This window comes from Neophocaena asiaeorientalis, unplaced genomic scaffold, assembly GCF_003031525.2.
Source record: "Neophocaena asiaeorientalis asiaeorientalis breed wild unplaced genomic scaffold, Neophocaena_asiaeorientalis_V1.1 scaffold59, whole genome shotgun sequence".
NCBI classification, from domain to species: Eukaryota; Metazoa; Chordata; class Mammalia; order Artiodactyla; family Phocoenidae; genus Neophocaena; species Neophocaena asiaeorientalis.
Window position 1 is genome coordinate 15031533 of NW_020174268.1, and position 27465 is coordinate 15058997.

At 34.0% G+C, this 27465-nt stretch overlaps 1 protein-coding gene across 6 annotated transcripts in view; it reads right to left on the minus strand.

The window, feature by feature from the left end:
- Positions 1-1134: 1134 nt before the first annotated feature.
- The window catches only part of PDS5B (PDS5 cohesin associated factor B), a 196625-nt gene continuing 170294 nt past the window's right edge, over positions 1135-27465 (minus strand). The window contains exons 25-35 of one of the 6 annotated variants that reach the window (XM_024755479.1): positions 20864-21068; positions 18421-18535; positions 16503-16635; positions 16052-16171; positions 14970-15032; positions 14257-14402; positions 12185-12284; positions 6791-7230; positions 6590-6700; positions 3889-4024; positions 1135-2429 (exon numbers count right to left, since the gene is read on the minus strand). In XM_024755479.1, the coding sequence (XP_024611247.1) occupies positions 2394-2429; positions 3889-4024; positions 6590-6700; positions 6791-7230; positions 12185-12284; positions 14257-14402; positions 14970-15032; positions 16052-16171; positions 16503-16635; positions 18421-18535; positions 20864-21068 (1605 nt within the window). In that variant the 3' untranslated portion in view covers positions 1135-2393. Of the gene's footprint in view, positions 2430-3807; positions 4025-6589; positions 6701-6790; positions 7231-12178; positions 12285-14256; positions 14403-14969; positions 15033-16051; positions 16172-16502; positions 16636-18420; positions 18536-20863; positions 21069-27465 lie in introns of those variants that run through there. The other 5 variants (XM_024755477.1, XM_024755480.1, XM_024755478.1 and 2 more) reach the window with 5 other exon arrangements.

Genomic DNA, 27465 nt, shown 5'->3' on the forward strand with positions numbered 1-27465 from the left:
GTGGTTCTCCAAATGTTAGTACATGAAATGTTAAGTTTCAACATAATGAGATAATCCCCTAAGATGACTCAGGACATCAAAACTTTGATCATTATTGCACCTATTTTTTCTACAGAAAAATGGAAAATTTACATCATAATCCTCCCAAAAAGTGAACAGACAAGTTATAAAATCACAGACTCACTGTCATTGAACAAAATCTACAATGAACATTTTTTGTGAATGATGTACAGAAATAAATGTGCAGTGAAATTTGGTTAACTATGATCATGCAAATAAAAATCCTCCACAATCATTTTTTCACTGTTTTATAAAATGGTCTTAAAGATATACTCCCATAAACATTTCCGGTGCATTTAGTCAACGACAAAAATACAAAGCTATCCCTTATTCTTTATTTTATAGATTTAAAAACATGCCTTTGTACTGCTGAAATAGAAATAGCGTGTTTGGGAGAACTGAGCTAATGACACATTTAAAAACCAACTGTATCTTGGTCCAACATTAGCTGCCTTGATATACAGCAGCCTCCCATAATCACTGGTGTCAGTACTGTTGTAGATGAAGAATAGTTAAATATTGAGAGATCAAGACACAATTCAAAACTTTTTTTTAAAAAATAAAAGGCCGTTTCATAAACATGAAGAAATCTTCAAAAGAAAAATAATCACATCAATTGTGATATACACTGGAAAATAGTAAAATGTCACTTTCCAAAATAGTTTCTTTATTATATCCCCCATCTATTATAACCAACTTGGAAATATACCTTAAACATAATGGCATATTAAATGAAAATGCTCCATTATCCATTGTGATAAATTTAATAAGTTAGAATATGATTTTCTTTTCTGATGGTAACCATGAAAAAATGAAAGAACAGCACCTGAAATACTAAAATGAATTTAGGAAAGCATTAAGTTGTAACCTATATGTTTTGGTTGAAAATACAGTTCATAAAACTGTATAAAGGATGCTGCCTTTGTTTCTATATTTTGTAGATTACAACAAAGAAAAAAGATATGCTCTAAACCCAAATATATTTCCACTTTTCCCAATCTGGACAAAGTGGAATTCCATTCGAAGTTCATAAGATTGTGAACCTACAGTAGCTCATATAGTTGGATATATCACTCCCACCCTGCCCCTCCCCCCCAGAAACAATTTTTGGCTCCAAAATAAAGTACAATAATAAACTCTTGATGAAAAACTATGTTATGGGGCAATCTATCATATACTATGGCTAAATACGAATTTACAGAAAAGAGCACATCCCATTTTCAGCACTTTTTTCATAAACATGCAACTCACTATAAAATACAAAACACTTGCTTTCAAGAACACCTTTATAAAGACACACTGCATCAATAAAATTTTTTTCTTTCTGATTAACTTTACACTGTTATGGAGAACTGAAACACTTCTAATGTGTATATATCAGATTTTATATTATAGTGTAATAATTTGCATTTTCTGAACATAATGTTCAAGAGGAAATATCTATACACAATAACATTCTAGACTATTAAAAACTAATTCAAACTGCAGAATTTTATTGATACAGTAGATTAATAAAAACTGAAAAGGGATGATAAAATGGGATAAAGAACTCAGTACATTATTTTTATAACACACTCTTTAAAATTATAATATTTTAAATCTCTCTCTTTTTAAAATTTTCCTTGCCATGAAAGGCCAGAAAATTCTGGGACCAATACTGAGGTGTAAAATAATCAAACAACTTCAGGACCATTCCACAGTTTGCGTGGCGTCCTCCCATCAGAGGCATTGTTCAGGTGTAATGGCAGACAATTTAGCACCTCTGAAGATTAAGGGTGCCCAGGAGTAAACACTAGGTAAGATACACAAGGGAAAGAGATCACTTTAACTCTCCAACAAATTGTGACCATCAAGAAAATGACACCATTTGTTGAAAAAAAAATTTCACAGTAAAACTGCAGAGAATACAAATACAAACACTGACAGATTACTGCTTAAGATCTATCCTAACAAACTCTTTTCAAATCAATAGATCCAATAAACAGCTGGGTACTGTCAGTTTAAAGCCACAGATAAAAGCTATACAAGCACTTTAGAAGTCAGAAACATTAAAAAAAAGAAGAAGAAGAAGAAAAAATATATTTACAAGTTTCTTCTTTATGTCTACATAGCCATCACACATTAGACTTTTTCACAAGACTCCATAGTCAATGTTATACCGTGCGCATGGCTAAAGCATGTGACCACAAATACATGAGGTCATCAGAGTAAGGTCCAACTGTCCACTCTTCAGCAGTCCCACTTTGTGCATCAAAGGCTTTACTCAGCCTGAAGCTTGACAAAAAATTATTTTTTTCAAAGCTTTCACAGAGAAAGTTATTAATGACATTTGTTCATCGCCTTTCTCTTTTAGAACTTCGCCGCCGTACCTTGAAAGAAATATCACCAGATGCTTAATTAAAATGGGTACATATTAATTAGACACAGCAGTAATTATTATTTTTTAACCAATCATTACTCTTAACATGTTCTTGATTTTCTTTGCTTTTCTTTCCTCAAAACCTTTCTCCTATGTTAACTTCCTGCCTTGACATCACACATTTAGACGTACATAATACATGAATGCCCATAAACAGCCTTTCCCAGGATAGCAAAAGAGAGAACTATCTTACTTTTCTATTTAATAATTTTAAAGAGAAATGAACAGAAGTCAATGCCAACAGCAAGAAAAACAATTGCAAATATCACCTTTTTACTTATGTTTCTGTAGTAAAAGAAAACATTTAATATTTATGAATTTAGGCATACAGCTGTCTTTCTCAGAAAACAGCTATTGAGTTTGGTTCATAACAACTATCAAATACATATAAATAATCTGAAATTCAGACATATTACCACTTACTGGCAAGTACTAATGAAAGCATAAAACTTTAGTTCAAAAAAGATCAGTATTAACAAGAGGAATACAAATAGAACAGGATTTTAATTTAATTAATTTACAGTATAGTTTTTCTTTGATGAAGACATCAGTCACTATGTACAACTCCTCAGCCTTATTTTTACACCCCCCTAAAACCCTTTACAAACAAGCCCAACTAGTTTGAGACCATAATTCAACATATTTATCTGTGGTCTTAATTCGTTCACATAAATGCACCCTGATGCAGATAGAAGTGCTGATTATACTAAATAGAACAGAGGGGCAGGGATCAACCGTGGGACCTGATCAAACAACACAGGTTTCTCAAACAAAGATGGCTGGCTGAGCTGACCCAAAGATTCAGCATTAACGTTAGGAAGACGACAGCTCTTACTTAAATGTGTTAATTATATTTCTTCCAAAGAGAAAAAAATCTGAGATGTAACCAACAAAACCATTCATTTCTTTAAAAAAAAAAAAGTATCTCAGGAAGCATCACATTCCTACCTCTGTAAAAGAAGTGCGTATTACCAATTTTTTGAATTCCAAAAGCTAATTTTAGTTAAAGACATGATTTTATTCTATACGACTAACTACTAGTAGCTAGTGGGAAACTCAAACAAATACTTACGAAACAAGAGTATATATAACAGATACAGGAAGAACTTAAATGCGTAAAGTGTTGACATCAGACTGCCACTTGTTCCTCTCTGCATTCAGTTTTAAACTGGGCATTTACACTTTCACTAGGCTACGTCTATTATTCTCACTTGGTTTCAGGTTTTCACAAAGGACATAGTCTCCACTATCTAAGCCGGCAGATGAAACACTATAAACTAATGAAGAAAAATATATAAATATTTAGAATTATTAAGTAACAGCAAGTGCTAAATGGATCTGACCAAATATTTACCAACTCTAAGTCTATATTCCATACTATTACACATGGCACTTTCATAAACACATACATTTACTGCAGAAACTTCTTCTTCTTCTGTTTCTTCCTGTGGATTATCATCGACAGGAGAGCTACCCTGAAACACATCTACTTCTTCACTTGAATCATTTTCTTTAGTAGCGGCTTGTTTGGAGCGTCCTACACGGCTAGAGTAAAACACATGTAAAATAAAATGAACATTCTGATCCTTAAGTGGTAGGTTACTTCATAACAGGAAATGCTTTAAATATTTCACAGGCTTTCATTTATTATCATTTTTATTCTCAATTACCTTGTAAGCCAAGAAATATTTTTCTTACATTCTGAACCCTAAACAAGCACTTTATCCTAGAATCTTACATATAAAAAGATCTACCAAATAACAAGTCAGTGTAACTGAGACCAATACCATAAAGGATTTTAAAACATAACCCAAAGTCTACTCTTCCTTTTATCTTTCCCAACTCAGTAAAAGGCTGAGTTGCTCAAAGCAGAAATTTTAAGAGTCTTTCATCATAGTCTACAACTCTTTATCTAGCCCTAAGATTCTACTTATAAAGAAATCTCAAATCCATTCACTTCTCTCCATCTTCATTGTTACTACATATTTCTAAACCATTCTCATCTCTTGCCTCTTCTCTCTACAAGTAATCTTTCAAAAATGTAAAAACAGCTGATGCCACGCCCCCTAGAGAGCCCCCTACGTACTGAGAGTAACCGCATAAACCTCCTTAATACAGTATATAAAGCGCTGCAGACAGGCCTTGCCTACCTGTCCATTCTCATCTCCTTCCACTCCCCAGTTCCCCACAACTACAACACAGCAATATCCTTGTCTTCCTTCAGCTCTCTGAATTTGCCAGGATTTTTCCCACTTCAGAACCTTCCCAAACAGTGTTCCCTCCACCTGAAATGTTCCTCTCCCTACTCTCTTATCAGTCTAACTCCTACTACTCTCAAGGAACCAACTGGTCACTTTCCAAAGAGAAAAAAACTTCCCCAATTCCCCAGCCCTGTCCTTACATTCTCTTACAGCACCCTAACTTTATCCTTCAGGATACATATCACAATTTAGTATTCCATATTTATGTGTGATTATTTAATGACTACATGCCCATTTAGATGGTAAGTCCTATAAGGATAAGAATCGTGCCTGTTTTGTGCCACTATATTCCCTAGCACCTAGTACTCTCTGAAACAGGAGACACTCAAAAATATGTAATAGATGTCACCATTTAATTAAATGTATCTCTCTTGATAAATATTTGTTTTTTAACTAAGAACTTAGCCTATCATTTCTATAAGCAATCGAAAATAGATATTGTTTAATCCACACTCAAACCAATTACTCAAACGTACTTGATTCAGTTTTTCAGAATTAACAGAAGAAAATACAAGGAAAATAATAGAATCTTTCTCAATTCCACTGAGGTCAGAACAAGAAAACAGATAAATCATAACATACGTTATTACATTACCTCTAAAAAGGGGCTTCCCAATGAAAGGAAGTTAGATTGTTAAGACAGAATACAGAATCTCTTTCTGTATTGATTTTTTAACAGAAATGTTTGTTTGATTTAGAACACTCATGTGAGGAACTTGTGTAATTTTAGGAGGTAACATGATAAGCATCTAAGCCCTTTATTTTATGAGGCCCAAACAGAAACAAATTAAAGTTACAAGCATGAAAGATATTCACCCCGTTATATTCTTGTTATAAAATTAACCACAGGAATTTAAGATGCCTTAAGAATATTTTTTTATTGAGAAAACAATGATTTTCCATGGTTAAATACAAACACATTTATGAAGCTGCCACAAAAATGTACTTACCTTTACTTTTTATCTGAGGGAAAAATTATATGGAAAAAGGTAGGAAGTACTGGCTAGACACTCAGGTAACTTTTCCTCTTCCTATGGAATACACAGGAACAGGAAAAACTTTGAAGGTAACTGAGTATTTAACCAAGGTCTGTTGGCAACTCTGAAAAGTCAAGCTATTCAAGTATGGGATTACTTTCAGAAAAACTGCAAAATTTCTAGTAGAAGACACGCTATTCTATTTCTACTTTGAGGAGAAAAAAGGGCCAATTTACAAATTACAACACTGATGCCCCTGTCACTTTAATAAGTTTGGACACAGATTTGTTACTGTAACTCTCCTATAAACATGTACTTGTGTGAACATCCAAAACTATCTATAGATACAGATGTGTTAATGTGATTAGAAAACAAACAAAATCAAGACATCAAAAACTTGAGATCACCATGTGATAATTTCTACAGATGTAATTTAAGAAAAATGATGCCTGTTACTTTCCGACATGGTTCAAAGAATCAAAGCAAAAGTGTAAAAGCTATTTTTTAAAGCTGTTGAGGAAAGACACGAAGAAAAACTGTAGCATGGAATGACAAGGTAACGTGGTCTATACTGTAATTATTTAAAAATACTTCATCATCTCTTCAGGTACTATAAAGTATGTATTGGAAATAATAAACTATTTGGTATTCATTTATAAAGTTTTGTCTAAAACCTGTAAAAATGTACAAATGTCACCAAAGGTTGACTGGGTATCAATCACCTAGGTAAGTCTACAAAAATGTTATGTTACCTAGTGTAATGGGGCTAAATGTATGGGATTTAAATACAGCCCTATGTATATTTAGAAATTTATGAACCTCTGCAAAATAATTTGAAACTGGTTTGAAATTTAATATTATTTACAACTTACACATTTTTGGGGGGTTGTGATGGTGATGGCGTTTTTGATGGTCTTCCTCGTCCTTTCTGTGGTGTGGATTGTATGGATTCAACTGCACTAGTTTCAGGAGATTCTGCTCTGCTTTGGGGAAGACCCAAATGTGGATAGCATCAAATTATGATTTATAATATAGTAACCAAATGTATGCAGTTTAGAGTTAAACATACTTACCTTTGTTGCGCTCTCCTTGAAGTTCGGTGCTGTTTACTTTTTGACTTCTGTTCTGTGTTTCCACTTTGTCTTTCTTCTTCTTCCTCTTCTTCTGCTGTTGAAGGTCCAGGTTTTTTTTTGCTTCCTTTTTTAGAAGTTTTCATTGTTGGCTCTTCTTTGGGTGTACCTCCACCAGGAGGTTTTGGTGGTCGGCCTCTTTTACCTTTTTTTGGTGGACTATTCTGTTCATCCTCATTTTCTAATATATCTTCTTTGAGCCTCTTTTCCTCAGGCCACTGCTGTTCATCTGATTCTGAAGCCGTATGGCCTCTCTTCCTTCCACGCTGACTGCCTTTAGGTTTCTGTTCCTGTACCAACTTAGTCAGGTCATCCATCCCTAATTTCTCCTCTGAATCTGTTACAGGTGTTTTTTTCCGGCTTCTAGGTTTGTCCAATTCAGACTAGGAATAAAAGCCACAATTTCAAATATAAAACTTAGTATGCATTGTTAGTATATGTATTTTTAAGAATCAAAAAAGAAATTTGTTATCCACTTCAGTCATAAAAATGTATCTAAATAGGGTATAGAGTTCTGAAGTACATCAGAACGATAACTGTTTACTTGCCTTTATTAATAATTTTCTAATTTAAAACACTATCTGGGGGTAAGGGGGTATGTTTTTATTCTTCCTCAAGCTAGAGAGCCTCAAATGAAACCCCTCAAGATCAGTATTTGATTACATTATAAATTTTTGGTGAAGAGCTATTTCATAAAAAAGAACATTCTAAATTGAATGCTTAAATAATGGACAACTATACTGAAGTATAATGGATCTGTTTTGATAGTCAATTTAAGTAATCCTAATTTTACCACACAATGTATAAGACATTAAATATCAACTATGTTATATATATATATATATATATATATATATATATATATATATATATATCATGCATACACATCATAAAAGAACTATTTTTATTTTATAAATGGAGGTTGCAAGATACAAAAATTTAAACATATTCATCATTTATTAAAAATTCTGAAAACACTTCTGAATCAAAGATACCACTTCTTCCCAGATACAACTAACAAAAAAAATAACTTAAAAATCAGTGACTTTCAAATTTAAAATAAAATACCAGTCTACATTCACTGAATTTAAGCACTGACCAGTAGATGGAGACTGAGGAAATTCTTCAAAGAAACCAAGAATAGTGCATATGAATTTATAATGCTCTCCACAGGTATACACATGTACATAAGACACATAATATTTATAGTACTAAGTTAATTTCCAAAACGTTTGTTCCAGTTTACATTCTTAAAAAAACAGTGGAAAAATTATCTAATTACTTATAATTTTTTAATATGTTTAATTAGTCACTTGTGTTTCCTGCCTGTGAACTGCCTAATTATATCCTTGGTATTATGCCCTTTGTCCACCTGTTGATTGAAGTCTGAGTTTTAATCTAAATATTCTACACTTTTGTGTTTATTTAAATTTTATTTCCTATTTGTTATGAACTGAATTGTGTCCCCACAAAATTCATATGCTGAAGTGCTATGATACGATACTACTTGGAGATGTGGCCTTTGGGAGGTAATTCAGTTGAGATAAGGTCACGAGGGTGGGGCCTTCATGATGGGATTAGTATCCTTATGAAAAGAGACACCAGAGAGATCTTGCTGTCTCTCTCTCCACCGTGTTAAGAACACAGTAAGAAGGTGGCCATCCGCAAACCAGGAATAGAGCTCCCACCAGGAACTGGATTGGCCCACACTTGATCCTGGACTTCCCAACATCCAGAAATGTGAGAAAATTAATTTGTGTTGTTTAAGCCTCCCAGTCTATGATATTTTGTTAAGGCAGACTGAGCACACTAAGACATTATTGTATCTTGTTTTAGAATAGGATGCTGAGTTGAGGTTCTAAACTGTTTTTCCTACTTCCACTGCCAAACAGACATCTAATCAATTTCAAAATCACTTATTTGTAATGCTTCCTTTATTTTGCATTATTTTTCAAAAAATAATGTGGGCTTCCCTGGTGGCGCAGTGGTTGAGAGTCCGCCTGCCGGTGCAGGGGACATGGGTTCGTGCCCTGGTCTGGGAAGATCTCACATGCCGCGGAGCGGCTAGGCCCGTGAGCCACGGCCGCTGAGCCTGCGCGTCCGGAGCCTGTGCTCCGCAATCGGAGAGGCCATAACAGTGAGAGGCCCGCATACCACAAAAAATAATAATAATAATGTTTCTGGGCTAATGTAACAACAGTGCAATATTTTACTAATTATAACTAAGTATGTTTGTGCTTGGTTGGGCTGATCTTATTACTCCTCTTTTTTGCATCCATTTTATTCTTCCACATGAACTTAAAATCACACTGGAATTTTACAATGATATCTTCATTTAGAAAGAACTGTCATCTTTTTAACTCATTTTTTCCATGAAGGAATATGGCATGTCTTCTCTCTTCTGTTTCTCAGTTTTGGTATTTTCTCCACATAGGTTCCCCCTACCTCTTTTTAAGGTTATGTTTAGATCCATCTATCTAATTTTGTTGTTGTAATGGCTAGTGTTGTAAAGTAAATCCCCTTTTCCCCAAGTGTACATCTGATATAAAGTAAAATTACCAGAGTAAAATTATAGTTACATATATACATACATACGCCTACACTCTTAGTTTTTCGACTGCTTCCCTTATTTTTTTTAAGAGTATAAAAATAAAAATAAATTTGTCTCTTCTTTTTCATTGTCATACTTCTGGCTCCTATTTAATGTCTTTCAGAACTGGTCAAATATTCTAGAACAATTTTAAACAACAGGTTGTTTTGTTCCTGATTTTTAGTAAGAATGTTTCAAGTATTTTGCCTTTAAGAATAATAATTTTGACTAAATCACTGACTACTGATTTAAACAGATAAAACTTTTAGCATGTTAATGAAGTATCTTTCTAGTATTAATTTACAAAGAGTTCATATTTGTCAAGAATGAATCCTAAATTTTATTTGTGTCTGCTTGGCATGATCTGAGATTATCTTGTTAGTATTTTTATTTGGGATGTTGATTTGCTTTTTATTCTTTTTAGCATTTAAATTATCCTTGAAATCTAGGGGAAAATAAAGCCCTATAAATAATTGGTTTTAATTTGTTAGTATTTATCTAGAGTTTTATACATAAATTAAAAATTAACTGTCATTACTTAGAGATGGGAAGAGAAACATTAAATTAAAACTAAACCCTCCAATTTTCAACGCTACAATTCATTCTGACATCCAAAGATCTGAAAAAGTGGCTGAATTCATTTATGCTCTGGAAAAGGTTGTTGGCAAACCCGAAATTCAGTGTCTGTTTTCTTGAGAATATCATAAAATAATCTAAGCTTCCTAAAGCATTACATTCTCTAATTTTTCATTTTGTACCGTATTGTTTTCAGAACAGAGGGGGTATAAAATTGAGGTTAGAAGCAGGAAATGGAGAAAATATGTTATTTGTAAAGCTAAATATTACAATACAAATGTATATGAAGAATAATTCCTTTGCAGTGAAATTTCAACGTGAAGCTCGTAGTATATAAAAAAGACGATACTCTTTCACCATAATCTATCGGTCTTTAAATTGAACTTGTCTCATAATGCTCACCTCTTTGAGAATATTTCAGTTGAAATGAGCTTATTAATAAGGTTCTTCTGAAAATGGATGCAATGTTACACAAAAGACCGCCAAAAGCCTTCATTAGTTATATAAATAAATCACAAAACTCAGAAATTCAAAACTGTTCTATAAAAAATAGACTTCAGGGCTTCCCTGGTGGCGCAGTGGTTGAGAGTCCGCCTGCTGATGCGGGGGACACGGGTTCGTGCCCCGGTCCAGGAGTATCCTGCATGCCGCGAAGCGGTTTGGCTCGTGAGCCATGGCCGCTGAGCCTGCGGGTCCAGAGCCTGTGCTCCACAACGGGAGAGGCCGCGGCGGTGAGAGGTCCGCGTACAGCAAAAAACAAACAAACAGACTTCGTTCTGCATTGCTCCAAAAGGTAGAACTAGATATGGAATTTATAGGCTAGCAAAATATTAACCATGCTTCCTAATTAAGGGGGTAATGGGGAGGGAAAGGAGGCAGTATATGTGGGTATGGGTAGCTTAGTTGAGGTTTCCAACAAATGAGAGAAATTATAAGCTCTCCACTTAAGGCATTTTCAAGCACCAACTCTCATAAATGATAATGAAGAAATTTCTGCACTAAGTGAGAAGCAGGACTAGAAGACATAAATACCTTTTCCAACTCAAAGATTCTTCCATAAATCAGGATAACAGGATTCCTTTCTGGCTAAGCAATCAATTTTTAATTCTGTTTGGGTGAAAATTTTAAACAGCCAATAAAAATCTGAATTTATAGTATAGTTAGGATTTAGTAAGAATTTTAATTTTTTTAAGTGGAAAGAGAAACAATCTGCTAAAATAAATTACTGGAGAAATCTGAAAAAAACTGAAAATAATTTAAACTTCTTGGGATATGTAAGCTTGGGCCAGTGGAAGACAGGAATGCAAGTTCTATGTCAGGGAAAGAAAATGTTTTTATTAATAACCTTTTGCCTCTATTGAGTAGATTAAAACACATTAACTTTCATTATTATGATAATCATTAATCAAAAATATTAATCTTTATAACAAAACAGCAGCAACAACTATTCATTTGGGCTAATTCATTTATTCTGATAAACCTTACCAGCTAAGTATCCACACTTCACTGATAAAGGAACTCATTCAGGGAACCTAATGGGTTATTCAAGAAATGTTCAGAGCTAACCTCAAAAGTCAAAATATGCTCAATTATTAATGCCATCAGGTTGTGTTGCAATACACAACTGTATTCTGTATCTTTACTAAAAGTACCAAATTTGTCTTCAAATGACATTTATAAATTATGCCTATCACACACACATCAACATCATTGCTATTAAGATTTTAAAACTAAACAAGGACTTTATGAAAACAGTAGCATTTCCTACATTTACTAGAAACTTATTTAGTAATTAAAGGCTCAAGAAATCAACTAAAATGAAGGAAACTTTAAGGACCCTCATTCTAGCCTCCTTCTTTAAGGCTAAGCCTAAATTTACTGTGTTTAAAAAAAAGCACAAAAGCCAAGCAGTTCTGAGTATGGAACTGGCATGTTTGATTCCAAAGCTCTAAAGAATAAAGATTGCTTACTAGAATGACAAGAAACACAAGAAGTTCAATATACTTAAATTACATGGTAGAGGATAATTATGAACTCAAATTTGTGAGTAAAATCAGATGTCAAACTTGAGAGTAAAATTAACTGGTTTCAGTGTAAAAATGATTATTTACATAGTAAAAATAATAATTATTGTACTTATTATAAAATCAAACCAAATATCTCACCCTTACAAGATCAGAGTCGTCTCTCTTGTCACTTTTTTTCCCTGGCAAAGGTGAAGACATTGTGTAATCTTCATTTTCACTGTGATCCATTTCAGAGCTATCAAGCCTTTTAATATAGACATTTGTAATTGTTATTACAATCAAATAACCTTAAAAGTTTTTCCTTTTCCCTAGTGTAGCTTTATAACTTTATGAGGAAAAGTTTCATTCTTTTCAAAAAGTATCCGTTTTAGTATATTTAACACCATTTGGCTATTTTCCATCATCTTCCCTTTTCATCCCTTCCCTAGATTACTATTAGCTGACTCCAAAGTGGCATTTCCTACCTCAATTCTAGTGCCTCTATTCTCCACCAATAATCTGGGCAATCTTTTAAAAGCACAAATTAGACCACTAGACTCCAGAACATCTTCCAGTTTTACTTAAAATCAAACCCAAATTCCTTACATTACCCACAAAGTCCAAACATAATCTGGGTACCTCACACCTTCATCCCTGACCATTATTCTCTCATTCCTACTCTCCAACCAAATTGATCTCTCAAACACACCTAGCTCATTCCCTTAGAAAGAATCTTAGTGAACCGATGGGATTTGGAGAAAAAAAGCAACAAAGGCTGAAAGAAAGTTTAACCAAAAGTAAAGTAGGGAAACTACGAGTCATTTGTTGTGAAAAACAATGGGAGATGAGGACTGGGTAAAACTATATATTGGTCTTGAAAACAAACAAGGGAAGCCAATTAAGATTTCCAAGCAATGGAATAACCTGAAAACATAGCATTTAAAAAAGATTATCTAGCAGTGATATGATATACAATACAAAGACAGAGGAATAAGAAAGGGAAATAGCCAAATACTACAGTAATTAAAGAAAGGGAATGAATATGATGATAGCAGAAAAGAGAAGTATTAAATAAACATCGTAGAGAAAAATAACTGGCAAAACATTAGCACAGGGGAAAAATCAAAGACAATTTTGAGGCTCTTAGCCTAGATGGGTGAATTAGATCATCTTTGATTATAACCAGGAATTCAAGGAGAAAAGCCAGTAATTTAGGAAATGAGTTGCTGGAAATGTTTTTGGTCATATTAATTATGAGGCCATCCAGTAGAAAAATGTCTAAATGACATAGGTAAAGAATGGTCACTTAGGTATCAGCCACTAATATGCATTAAAACAGGAATCTAGAAAAAACAAGAACTTTAGATGTATTTTTTGTTTTAATTCGATTATACTATATATCATTTAATAATTTATTCATTACAAGAAAACTGATAAGACATTTTAGAGTGTCTCCTCCCTTCTTTACTGATTGGTTATGAATTGTGCAAAAGACAACATAATCTTTCATAATAACTTAGCAAAATGAATAAATGGTGGCCGTTTAGCCTTGTACGAGGCTCTGCTGCTGACAAGTGGTATGCTAAGCCCCATGCTAAAACCAGTTAAAGTGTGATTTTCCTTTTTTCTTTAAGAAGAAAAAAAAAATCTCCTGCAAAGCATAATTCAAAAGTACGTTTTTAAAATATTTTTTTAAACAAAAAAGTTTATATACGTACATGGTAAAAGAAATTCAAACCATATCAGAATATAAAATCATCTCCCTCCTACACTAGATTATTGTAAACACTATTAAGACGTTGTGTACTCTTCCCCAAATTTTCTATGCATATACAAGCAAATGAAAATACAAAACCTTCTTAAAAACTCAAAAATACTTTACACTGTTATATTCTTTCCCTTTTTCACTCAATAATACATTGTGGAAACTCTTCATATGAGCTCATACCTCATCATTTTTTAATTCCATTGTATGGATGAACTAGACATTTAGTTTGGAAACTAGCTTATGTCTACCAACAACAACAAGCTAAAATACGAAAGGCTAAGATGGAGTACCTACCTAAATGAGTAAGCAAATACATTTAACTTGTAAATGGCTACCAGTGTTAAAATAGGAATGTTCAGATATGCACTAATTTTCATTCACTGACATTAAATGTAAATGATGTTATTTTAGGTCTCATAGCCTTGATGGAGTCCTTAAATGTTAAGTATGGTATTTCTTATGTACTTACCTTCCTTTTATTCTTCCAGGAGAGCTTGGATTTGAGCTGCTGCTTGCATTGCTTACAGTTTCCATTCGTGATGATTTTGTCTGAGATTGTTTGCCTGCTGATGAAAGCGGCTTATTAACAGCTCCTAGAACATTGGTTGTTTTAGGCTGAAATGAAAAATGCATATCTTTCTATTTGATTAAAACCAAAAGAATTTAGATGTAAAGAATCATAAATAGTACCTGTCAAAGTATTTACATATACAAATCATGAAAAACTTGCTTATCCTTAAGCAAAATAAGAATTATAAATTGAATATCACTGAACAAAAACTATATAAACAGAGTAATAGTTAAGTTTCTTAGTTACCTGCAGTAAAAGGCTTACATAGGAAATGAAAGCACATAAAATGTATAGTCAAAAATGAAAACTGATAATTAGACTCTTGCTAGGGAAGGACATAAGAAGATGTCTTTTTACTTTAATATTTTTATCTTAATATTACAAGATAAGATATTTGAAAGAACGTCTCCAGGGTTTTATCATAAGCTACAAAACAAGTTCTATATCTCAGCTTGCATCTATATAGTAAATATAACTATTTCTTACTAGTAAATGGAAGATAATACTTTTGATATATCAATTTTTAGAGAAATACTAAATAACATAATTATGCCAACAGTCACACTAAAATAAACTACCACATAAAAATTAAAACAATTTTCAAAACATACTTTTCCAGGAGTGAAAAACGATTTCATTTCTGGAGGCAGATAATTTTTGGTGTTACTGAAGTTCTACAAACAAGGGAAAAAAATAATAGTCAATGACTACTGAAGCACTGTATCTAGGAGGTGATTCAAAAGCCAACAAAGCATAGAGCAGCTTTTGTTTTAAAGTACATTATAAAATACATATTTGTTTAAACTAAACAGTCAGTTGAAACACAAAATTTTAGTCACTGATTTTAAATGCTGTAATAAGCTTAAACTAACCTCGTACTAATTCTAGTACTAACACAACATATTTGAGCTCTAATATGCTAGAGCTCTAAGAGCTCATCATCAGCAAACACATGCTTATGTAATAATACTCTCCAGGGAAGAGACTTCATATACTCCTATTATCTTAATCACAAAAAGGTGAATGCTTAAAAGCAGACAGTCCCTTTTATTGGATGAACTTACAGGACTGTTCTGATCTCTGTACACTGGGTAAGACGTTAACCGGTATTTTGCTTTAAAAAAAAAAAGAAAAAGGTAGTGGCTGTTTCCTCTCAGTTACTTTAACAGGCTTAGATGCACTATAAAACTCCAAGAGAGATTCTAAAAAACACCAACACCTTTTTTAGTATCATACAATACTTGAGTTTTCTGAGAGTGGTTTGGGAACATCCCTGTAGTGATCCCAGGGTCTTGGGCCTGTTTAGTGTCAGTTCTCTGCTTGTTTCTTCATACCAGTTAGAAATCTCAAGGACTTATCAGACTATCTCTATCAGCATTCTCCTTCCCATTTTGGATCAATGGCCATTGTCTCATAGATTTACAAGCTTTGATCATTTTTGCCTGTGCTCTTAGACTAGCATAAAACTTGGAATACAAACTCTAGATCATCCTAACTCATCTCGGAACCTATTTGTGTCCTCCAGTTTGCCCCATATTCTGGTCTTGAACCACATTGTTAAGACTCACGGCAACCTTTTCATGACATTAGTAGTGTGTCACTTCTTGATACTGATTCTTCGTGATCTTCCCACAACCTAGTGCTGAGAATACATTTTATTTCAACTTATACAAACAAATCCTAAAAAAGCTACCTTGTCAGGTTGGGTGAAAAAACGAGCTGGTAGTACTGGGTCTTTAGGAGATTCCAAACTATATGTGGTGCTTTTTGACATAATGATATTCATGGCAACATCACACACAGTATACAGTTTCTGCAATGGTATTAAAAGAAAATTAGGTACTTAAATCAGTATCCTAGACTCTGAGAATTAGGAGTAATTCTAGAACATGCATTTAGTATGCAGTTTTCAGGACAATAGTGTAAGTTAAAAGACTTACTCTATTATTTTCATTAGTTTACTAGTAACAGCATTACTACTAATTCTATATTAATTCTATGTTAGTAAGTCTAATTACTACTAATATGAATACTACTATTTATTATACTAACAGAAAAGACTGATGTCTACAGAAGTTTCATACCCTATACTCAAATGCTTGAAATCAACATGGAATCATAACTATTTACAAAGAATTACATACTTCATTCATTTTTGCATCATCTGGTCCTTGAGCATCTTTTGTTTGTTTAATATTTTCTACCATCTTTCTGATAAATGCATGACTGTTATTTTCATTTTTAGCCATTAATATTTCCAGAACAAACCAAAGACACCTAAAAAATACCAAGAAAAAAAGAAAAAAATCACTGTTAAATACAGATATAATTCTAAATATAAATATAATGAACTCCAGGAGCAGGAAAAATTAAAAAGAAACAACTGTAAATCAATAGAGAAAAACATATGTCACATACATATCACAACATATCGGCAATGTACGTGCGAGCTCGTAATACCCCTTCTCAAAGTCTCACTAACTTTCTTAGGGAGGCAGGTTAAAAAGAAACAGAAATGGTGGAAAGAATGAAGTGATCTTAATCCCTGGCTATGACAGGAAGGGAAGACTGCCTAAAGGAATAACTGGGCCATAGATAAAGTGAAGTCTCAAATATTCAAGACTGACTGTAGTCCTGAATGGAAGTCTTCAAGAAAATCTAACCACCTTACTCAGTAGTAAGAATCTTCATCAATAAATCTGAGGAAAAAGTCATGGCTGACAACTCTACATACTGTTTTTGCTTAAAGGAAGAAAAAAATAAAAGAAAGAGTCAGTACCTCAGTTTTAAAGTTAACTACATTAAATTCTACTCAAGAAAAAACTGAAAATGCTTTGTCTCTGTGTTATGTAGACAGAATGGGACAGAGGGATAGCACAGAGGAGAAAATGGGAGAAGAGAGAAATGTGAAACAAGGTATCATTCTAGAAGGGAAAAAAGTAACCTTTGAGACCTCAGGCACAGGATAAGTTCTTCTGGTGTGGCTCTCTGCTGCGATGGAGATCACTCATGGCTATACTAGGGCAATTTACAAATACCGCCCAAAATGTTTAGTAAATTCCAAAGAATATTTTATCTATTTCAAAAACTAATGTGTTCCGATAAGGAGGAGTGGCTAAAAGTTGTCATTAGTTATATAATCACTCTAACACAGAATTCATTTTGGGAAAACTAACTGCTTATTTTTTAAAAATAGAAACTGTGGCAAAAAGAGGGTAAAATCGTTTTCTCTTGTCATGAGAAAGTTATCAATAATTTAATTTTATTCTCTTGAAGCACCTCAAATACTTAACTATAAAATATTTCTATGAATCAAGAAACCAAGAGTTATTTTCCTTTAATAAGAAGCTAAAGGCATAAGAAATTAATTTATTCAAGCCACAAAGGTCATTCTTTATTGTAACAGAAACAGGGTCTCATCCATATTTTAAAGAACTCTGGTAGTCTTACAAAGACTTCTCTAAATACCGTTATATTCCCCTATCCCACACCCAGGCATATATAGTCTTCTGGCCTCTCAACAAGAATCTTTGAAAGAACTGTTAACTGTCATAAACATTAATTAGAGAATCACCAATGAAGTAGTAAGTGGGATCAGTTGCCTGGTTATCAACTTGGCCCATTATTAAATTAGACTATTCTCTATTCCTTACAGAGGAAGATAGTAACTGCAAAGAAAATGTGCTCACTATGTGAATAAAAGAGAATATTAATTCTCCCCACATGAAAATCTATACAGTGTTTCAGAAGAAAGTAGGAAAAGATAAGAACTGGAATGGAAACTCTTAATGGTTGCTTCAATAAAAAAGAAATGCCAGACTGGTAGAGAAATATGTCAGTAATACAGTAATTATGCTAAGTTGTTTTGGGAAATTATATAAGAAATGAAACATGAAGAGATGGTATGAAAAAAGAAAAATAAGAGAACAAATAAGGTAAAGAACCTGAAACTCCTAAGAAATGAAATAAATTTAATATACTAATTATAACTGAGATTCCATTATCAGCAAGAAAGGGAAAAAACTTTCAGAAAATATGAAAATGGGATGGAAAAAGTCTTACTCTTTAACATCTTTAAGTTGTTCAATATCCTGTACTTTGACATAATCTGGGTCATGTGCCAAAAGGTGAATTGTATATGGAACAACATACTCGGGTAGAAGAGACAATAATTTTTCTGAAAAAGAAAAAGAAAAAACAAAACAAAACAAAACAAAAACAGCCAGGTTAGAAAACCAAATCTTACTCATTCTCTTTCTCTCTCTCTCTGATACTATGTTTCCTGCATCCCAATAGTTTACCACAATATGACTGGAAGAAAAATATATTGAAATGTCCAGTGCTGAGGTACATCATAAATTAAAGTTTATTCATTCATCCATCATGGCTAATATTGATTTGCCTATTAAATGCACCATGTGCTGAGGCTACAAAGACAAATATTTCAATCTTCAATAGATGTGGGAAAAAGTGACCCAAACTATATTCAAGACTAAGGAACATAAGATCTATTTTTTTTATTATTAGTAACTCTATGTTCAACACTCCCTGGTAAGCTGAAGAGCAAAATGAAGAAAACTAGTAAACTTTTCAGTTAGTATGACACAAAAACAGGAAGTAACGGTTGATACTATTTGCTATTATTTGTAACATAAGAACAGACATAAAGGAATAGACATTGTTTCTAGGGCATTTTAAATAACAAACATCTTTTTAGTTTAAATTCAAATATTTGAATATTTTGACTGAGATCAGCATATTCCATTAGAGGTAGAATGGAAGTCCTAACTAGTTTTAATAAAGGTTACTCAAAAGACCAGGATTCATATTCTGAACAATTCTTTTTATATTTCCTACTCTCAAAATTTTAAATCAGATGTTCAATCTAGAGTATAATAATGTATGTGTCAATAAGGCACCAAGTTTTCTTTATTTCTACTGCTGAACTCAAAGAGAATAAGTTTGTGTGTAATATCATTCATTTCAAGGTAGGTATAGAAGAAAAAAGTAACAAGGTTCAAAAGTCAGTGAAAAAGTCTGTCAAACATTTATTGAGTGCTTACTCTTTTCCAGACCTTCTTTTTATTGGGGCTTACTATTTTAAATATAAAGATGCATAAGACTAGATAAAAACCTCATACTAAAGCATGGACAGGACAGAAGCTATACTTCAATGTGGACAGTGCCCTAAAATAAGAATAGCTAACAACTACTGAGTACTTCTTTGGACCATGCATTATGCCAGGTGCTTTATACACATAACCTTTTAATCATAATCATAACCACCATAAGCTATGAGTAAAACTATACCAGTCTTACAAAAAGGAAACTAAAGCTCAGATTGCACAAGTAACCCGCCCAAACACAACCAGTAAATGGCAGTGGTGGGATTTGACTCCAGAGCCCTCATTTTTTCTAAGCTGAGGTAGGAACAGAAAGAAAGAGGGTCCTAGTGATGAGGTAACACCAAAACCGTATTTTAAAGGATTCAAAAGGGGCAAACCACTCTCCTTCATTTTGTTTGTTTATTTGTTTGGACAGAAGGGGGACACAATTTCCAGACAGAGTTGACAACAGAGAAAAAAGATGGCTATACAGATTTCAAATAATCCAGAGTACAATGAGCACAGAATTCATAGTCAGGAGTAGCTAGAGAGAAAGTTTAAAATTCAGGCTGAGGGTAAACTAAAAAGGGCCATGCTGATGAGCTTCAACTTGACCCTATGAGCAATAAGCAATCGACAAAGGTTTCAAGCAAGGACGTGATGTGATCTCATCTGTTTTAGAAAGATAATTTTGACAGCGGTGTAGCACAGCTGGAGGTAGGTCAGAGGCAGGGGAACATTTACAACAGGGAGTTAGTTAGGAGTATATAAAATAATCCAAGTGAAATACAGCAGTGTAGGAGAGTTGAGGAGAAATATTCAAGATATCCAGAAGAAGAATTAAGAGGATTTAGTGACCAATGAGAGGAAAAAAGAAGGCGTGAAGAATGCCTCTGATTTCTGACTTGCATAACTGGATGGATTTTAATGCTGTTGATCAAGTCACAGAAGTCAGAGGGGCACAAAAACTAATAGTGTGGATGGGGTAAAGTGAGCAGATTTTAAAAAGGCACACAGGAACTTGCTATTAATGTCAGCTACAGGTGAGGACAACCAATAAAGATCAAAGACCAGTACTTTTTTAAACTAAAAGATAGTACTTAGACAATCTACATAAATGTACCGCTTACTGTTTTATTTACCTCCAAAGTCACTGATTTTTTTCCCTTGGCCTTTTAGTCAGTTGCATAAAGAGCTATGGGTTGATATTTAAATACCCATGCATTTATATTTTAAAATGACCTATTAAAAGGAAAAGCTGCTATTGGAAAACAGTAACAACTTCTTATTTAATGAGGGCAAGTTAGAATATAATAAATAACAGTAACATCATTTTGTGTTCTATAAAAGTGAAACTGGCAGGATGGGAAAGTACACTTTCCATTTTCATATACGCTTACCACTAACAGCTGCATGCTGTTTCAGATACTCGCGTCTCACATTGATATTTTTTACCAGACACTGCCTGGCATGAGCTCTTCTTTCTTTCACAGGATCTTTTGCACAAAGTGCACAAATTGCCATATACTCAAGTGGAAGCCGTAATCGGGAAAGACCTTTGTGCAGTTTCTGAGCAAACACTTGTCTTACTTGATAGCATTCATCCTGAAAGACACAATTATTTAACGTATTATCCACATGGTACCAAAGAGTAACAACTTTAGATATGAAATTCGCTATATCAAGTAACCAGAAGGGTAAACATAGCAAGTTTACCCACAATCACTGCTTCTGTTCACAAGACTGAGATGTGATAAGTTAATATCAAGGCTGGAGTTGACCACCTGGACCCTACTAACTACCAGCTACCTGGTGTTAGAACATATTGAATGTAATCTTAAAACAGATAACACTAGTAAATATTAATCCATCCTAACTTAAATAAATGAGATGTGTAAAAAAAAAAAGTTTGAACACTATCTAATATTTAGCTTTTTCATTTGCTGAGCAAGATAAAACTGTCCAATTTATATATTTTAGTCCTATCATTTAAAAAACTATTCAGATAATGGACAACTCTGAAGGCAAGAGTTACTAATTTCAGAAACATCACATTACTTTCAGTTCTATAAATGAACCAATCTGTCCATTGCCACTGTGCCGGCTTTCTTCATGCTCCCCACTCTCCTAGACCACCCACCTCCACTCTCCTAGACCTCATCTTTAACGACAGCTCCTGTATCTTTCAGAAATCACTGAGGAATCTGTATCCTGCATCCACCTCTGTGCTCCCTTAGCACTCTGTGCTTATCTCCACCACAGCCTTTAGTATACAGTATGAAAACAACTGGTTTATCTGTCTTACCCAGTGCTGTTTGTTCTTTGAAGATGAGAATGACGCCTTTATTTTTCTTTGTGCCTCTAAACCTAGCACAATATCTGGTACACAGATTATCAGAATTTTCTCTAAACTATAGGGAAAAGCTCATATGACTTTTGAGTCATATACGAGACATACAAAAACCTTCTATGACATAAAAAGACTTTCATTATTACACCTTACACTCCACCAATGAACATAACATGTGGTATGTTTCATATTATTGCAACTTTATGTTTATTTCTTCTATCGAGAATATAAATTTTGTTTTGCTTCGAAACCTAGGTCATAACATCTTGCCCTTATCATTAAATCCCTATTTTGGGTATCTTCTTTCATTTAACTTAAACTTCAGTTTATTACAATACCAAATACCCACTTTTAAAAAAGTAGTCAAGGGCAGCCACTATGGAAAACAGTATGGAGGTTCCTCAAAAAACTAAAAACATAGTTGCCATATGATCCAGCAATCCCAGTCCTGGGCATATACCTGGACAAAACTATAATTCAAAAAGATACAGGCACCCCTTTATTCATAGCAGCACTATACACAATAGCCAAGATATGGAAACAACTTAAATGTCCATCGACAGATGAATGGTTAAAGATGTGGTACATATATACAATGGAATACTACTCAGCCATAAAAAGAATGATACAATAATAATTTCATTCTTTTTTATGGCTAATATTCCATTGTATGTATGTGTGTGTGTATATATATATATACACACACACACCATATCTTCTTTACCCACTCATCTGCTGAAGGACATTTAGGTTGCTTTCATGTCTTGGCTATTGTAAATAGTGCTGCTACCAACACTGGGATGCATGTATCTTTTCAAATTAGAGTTTTTATCTTTTCCGGACATATGCCCAGGAAAGTGGGGTGGGGGAGGGATGGAGTGGGAGCGTGGGGTTAGCAGATGTAAACTATTATATATAGAATGGAAAAACAACAAGGTCAAGGTCCTACTGTAGAACACAGGGAACTATATTCAATATCCTGTGATAAACCATCATGGAAAAGAATATAAAAAAGAACATATACACACACACACACACACACACACCTGAATCACTTTGCTGTACAGCATAAATTACCACAACACTGTATATCAACTATACTTCAATTATAAAAAAGAAGTAGTCAAGCTTTCACAGAAATATTGTCTATTATCTACCCTCATAATCCACAAAAGGAAGTTAAACTTATCTCATTCCTTCCTCAGTATTACTCCTATAGGGAGAGGAATTTTCATTATTCAATTATTTATTATAAAAATACCCAATTACAAACTATGTAAGTAAAAGTCAATATATCACAAATATATTCACAAATGAACAGACCATTCATTAAAATATTAAATAAGAGGGAGAGGAACAAATTAGGAGTATGGGATTAATAGATACAAAGTACTATACATAAAATAGAAAAGCAATAAGGATTTACTGTATAACACAGGGAATTATACCTAATATCTTGTAATAAGCTATATAGTGGAATATAATCTGCAAAAGTCAACCTGAATCACTAAGCTGGTTACACCTGAAACTAACACAATATTGTAAATCAAATATACTTCAATAAAGCAAACAGAAACACTGAATAGCACTCAAACATCCCTCCCCCTATCCCTATCCCCTAGTTACATACACTAGGGGGATAGACCATGTCATTCTCTCATTAATCATCGATGATCCAACAGTACAATGCAAATTCATTACAAAGTCAATTGTGAATCATAGCAAAGGTAGGAGAGTTTCAAAAAGTCATTAAAGTGATGTTAGAAAAGAACTGTCAAATCATATGCCAGGCAACTGACACATTTAACAACAAAAGATTAGAAAACTGACCACAATGATGATACAGTATGTACATCAAAAGAGAATCATGTGAATAAAGATTAAAAGATGTGCTCCTGGGAACTGAGGAAGTCTTCCAATGTTTGTTTTTTGCAAAGATTTACCCTTTTCGTTAGGTTATAAAAAAAATATGAAGGACAGATTTATCCCTTTGACTAGGTTATTAAAATATGTGAAGTAAAGATTTACCCTTTTGACTAGGTTATAAAAGCATGTGAAGTAAAGGACAGAGTGATACAATTTTTATCAGGAAAAATATACTCTCAAAAAAGCACACTTGATACTTTCATGTTATACTTATAACCAATAATTGGTTCAACACAAAGAAGATGGTGTCTAATACTACAAAATATTTTTCCCAAGGATAAAGTTCTGATCAAAGCTTTTATTCACTACTAAGAAATTAATTTTAGTCTGCATCTTAAATTAAATTTTAATGTCCTTTTTTAAACTGAAATATAGTTGATTTACAATGCTGTGTTAATTTCTGCTGTACAGCAAAGTGTACTTTTTAAGTATAAATTATCCTCAGAGCTACTTCTAGTATCTTGCAAATAGTTCAATTACTCTGTGTACGGCACTGTGTTATCAACACTTATTTATATTTTCTGTTCTCCTAAGAGGTTATCTTCTTGAGGGCTGTAGCCATGACTCATCTTTGCATTTACAGAACCTAGAACAATGCATAGCACATAGTAGTACACATCAAATTTTAATGAATTGCATTCAAATTCTAAAATACCTAAGTAATTATTAAATAATTTTAAGATTATTATTGAATTTCTATTCCTCTATATTTACTTTCTATTCAAATACATGACAAAGGTCACTGAGACACAATATTGCCTTTAAAGATCTCAACTCAAGCAAAGAGAAACAAACCATAGGTACATAACTAAGCACAATGCATGTATGTACTGGAGGACTAGAGACAAAATCTGTAGCTGTAAGAACAAGAGCAAGTTTTGTGGAGAAGGCTGTGCTTGAGCCTTGATTTGCAGAAAGGGTTGGATTTGGATGTGTAGAAATGAGAGGGTGAAAACAAAATTAGAGGCAGCAAACCACAGGTACATAAAAGAAAAAAATGTTCGGCTTTGTTAAAATAAGCATGGGTAAAGGGCAGTGTGCTAAACAGAATTTTTAAATGTATATTTGGGTCCAAATATTAGAAGGGCTTGAATCGCAATGTAAAATATATGCAATTTTTTCTTTCTTACGAGTGTAAGAGCCTAAATATTTTTGACCAGGGGAATAACATAATCAGAACTGTAACAGAGAAATTTAACGAACTACAGAGAATAGCATAGTTGAGAGCTAATGATGGGTACAGCAGTAAGAATGGTTAAGAAGGTATGAATAAAAAGAGGTATAATAGATATCAAAGGACAGAATTATCTGTACTTTTGCAACAAGGTGCAACTACAAGCAAATAGTCAAATATAAATCATGATTTTAGGTCTAAGAAATGCCAACCAGCTTTATTTAATGCTTATTGAGGCTCTCTGCAGGTCAGGAAAGAATAGATTTGGGAAAGATTCAGTCTTACCTTCACAGAACATGAAAGTTTGAAATTTCTGTTTAGCACTGGAAGTGGGACCGGAAACTTGACAAGGGCCAGAAAATGTAGTCAAGAAGCATGACAAAGACCAGGAGACAAAAAACAAAGAAGAGCGTTTCAAGAATAAAGGTGCAATGAGCTGTGTCAAATGATGCAAAAAGGACATGTATAACAAAAATTAAGATCATTGGGGCTTCCCTGGTGGCACAGTGGTTGACAGTCCGCCTGCCGATGCAGGGGACACGGGTTTGTGGCCCGGTCCGGGAAGATCCCACATGCCGCGGAGAGGCTGGGCCCGTGAGCCATGGCTGCTGAGCCTGCGCGTCCGGAGCCTGTGCTCCGCAATGGGAGAGGCCACAACAGTGAGAGGCCCGTGTACAGAAAAAAGAAAAAAATTAAGATCATTAGATTGGGGGACTTAATTAGACCATTTTTGGAAAACAGTGAAGGCAAATGGCAAAATATGAGCAGTGAGGAGTGAGAGGATCAGAGAGACAAAGATACAGATTACTCTTTCTTGAGGTTTGGAGGTTTAAAAAGAAGAGACAAGCATGTGGTTTAAAGGAAAAGCAGAATTAGGAAAAAGTTTTGCACAGGATAGGGTAATCTCATGTTTGTAAGTTGTGAAAATGTGCTAATAATTAACTCTGAACCATTAACACATGTTCCACAGTCAGAATTTCAAAACAATCTTTAAACTTAGGTAATCTGAACTTTGGCCTTGGGAATCTGGTGACTGAGATAGTAACATAAAACAAATAGTGTGCTAGAAAAGAAAGTCTCTAGAACTTATCAAGTGTGGATGCTTTTTGCACATAGTGGACATTTAACTAATGATCTGCACATACTTATTACACACAGGGAGTTTCAAACAAAGCCCATCTCTTTTAACATATTTTCATACATCCCTTTTTAAAAAAAAAAAAATTTCTACTTCACAACCGACACCAATACCCTAAGAAATACCAGACCAAGAATCCAACAACTCAATGGACTGCAACTCAATGGGAGAAAAGATTTGCAAATGAAGCAGCTGACAAAGAATTAATCTCCAAAATTTACAAGCAGCTCATGCAGTTCAATATCAAAAAAACAAACAACTCAATCCAAAAATGGGCAGAAGTCCTAAACAGACATTTCTCCAAAGAAGATACACAGATTGCCAACAAACACATGAAAGGATGCTCAACATCACTAATCATTAGAGAAATGCAAATCAAGACTACAGTGAGGTATCACCTCATACCAGTCAGAATGGCCATCATTAAAAAATCTGCAAACAATAAATGCTGGAGAGGGTGCGGAGAAAAGGGAACCCTCTCGCACTGTTGGTGGGAGTGTAAATTGATACAGCCACTATGGAGAACAGTATGGAGGTTCCTTAAAAAACTAAAAATAGAATTACCATACGACCCAGCAATCCCACTACTGGGCATATACCCTGAGAAAACCATAATACCAAAAGAGTCATGTACCACAATGTTCATTGCAGCTCTATTTACAATAGCCAGGACATGGAAGACAGCATAGGGAGATCAGCTCGCATAGCACAGGGAGATCAGCTCGGTGCTTTGTGACCACCTAGAGGGGTGGGATAGGGACGGTGGGAGGGAGGGAGACGCAAGAGGGAACTGATACGGGGATATATGTATATGTACAGCTGATTCACTTTGTTATAAAGCAGAAACTAACACACCATTGTAAAGCAATTATACTCCAATAAAGATGTTAAAAAAAATAAAAAAGAGTAAATGCACAGAGATACGAAAAGTCTGAGTTGCCTGACACACATCCCAGCAGAAGTCAAACAAAGCAACGTTCTGCCTCCCTGCTTCAGCTCTCATTATCATAAACAAATGTCTGTTTGGTGGTCTCTCTAGTGCCACATTTTTTGCATTTTTATACTTTTTATTGGTGATTTTGTTGTTTAAAATAGCTCCCATGCATATTGCTGAAGTGCTGTTTCGTGTTCCTAAGGGCAAGAAGGCTGTATGTGCCTTATGGAGAAAATCTGTGTCACATAAGCTTCATTCAAGCATGAGTTACAGTGCTGTTGGCCATGAGTTCAATGTTAATGAAACAACTATACACTAAAAAAGGTGCCATTAAACAGAACCAGACAAAAAACAAAGTTGTGTTCTACTGCAAGTAACAAGAATCAACTGTACTATGTCAGCAACCCACAATTCAAATGACAGTTTTAGAACTCTGAAATGTTTCACATACATAAATTTTCCAAGAGGAGACACAAACAT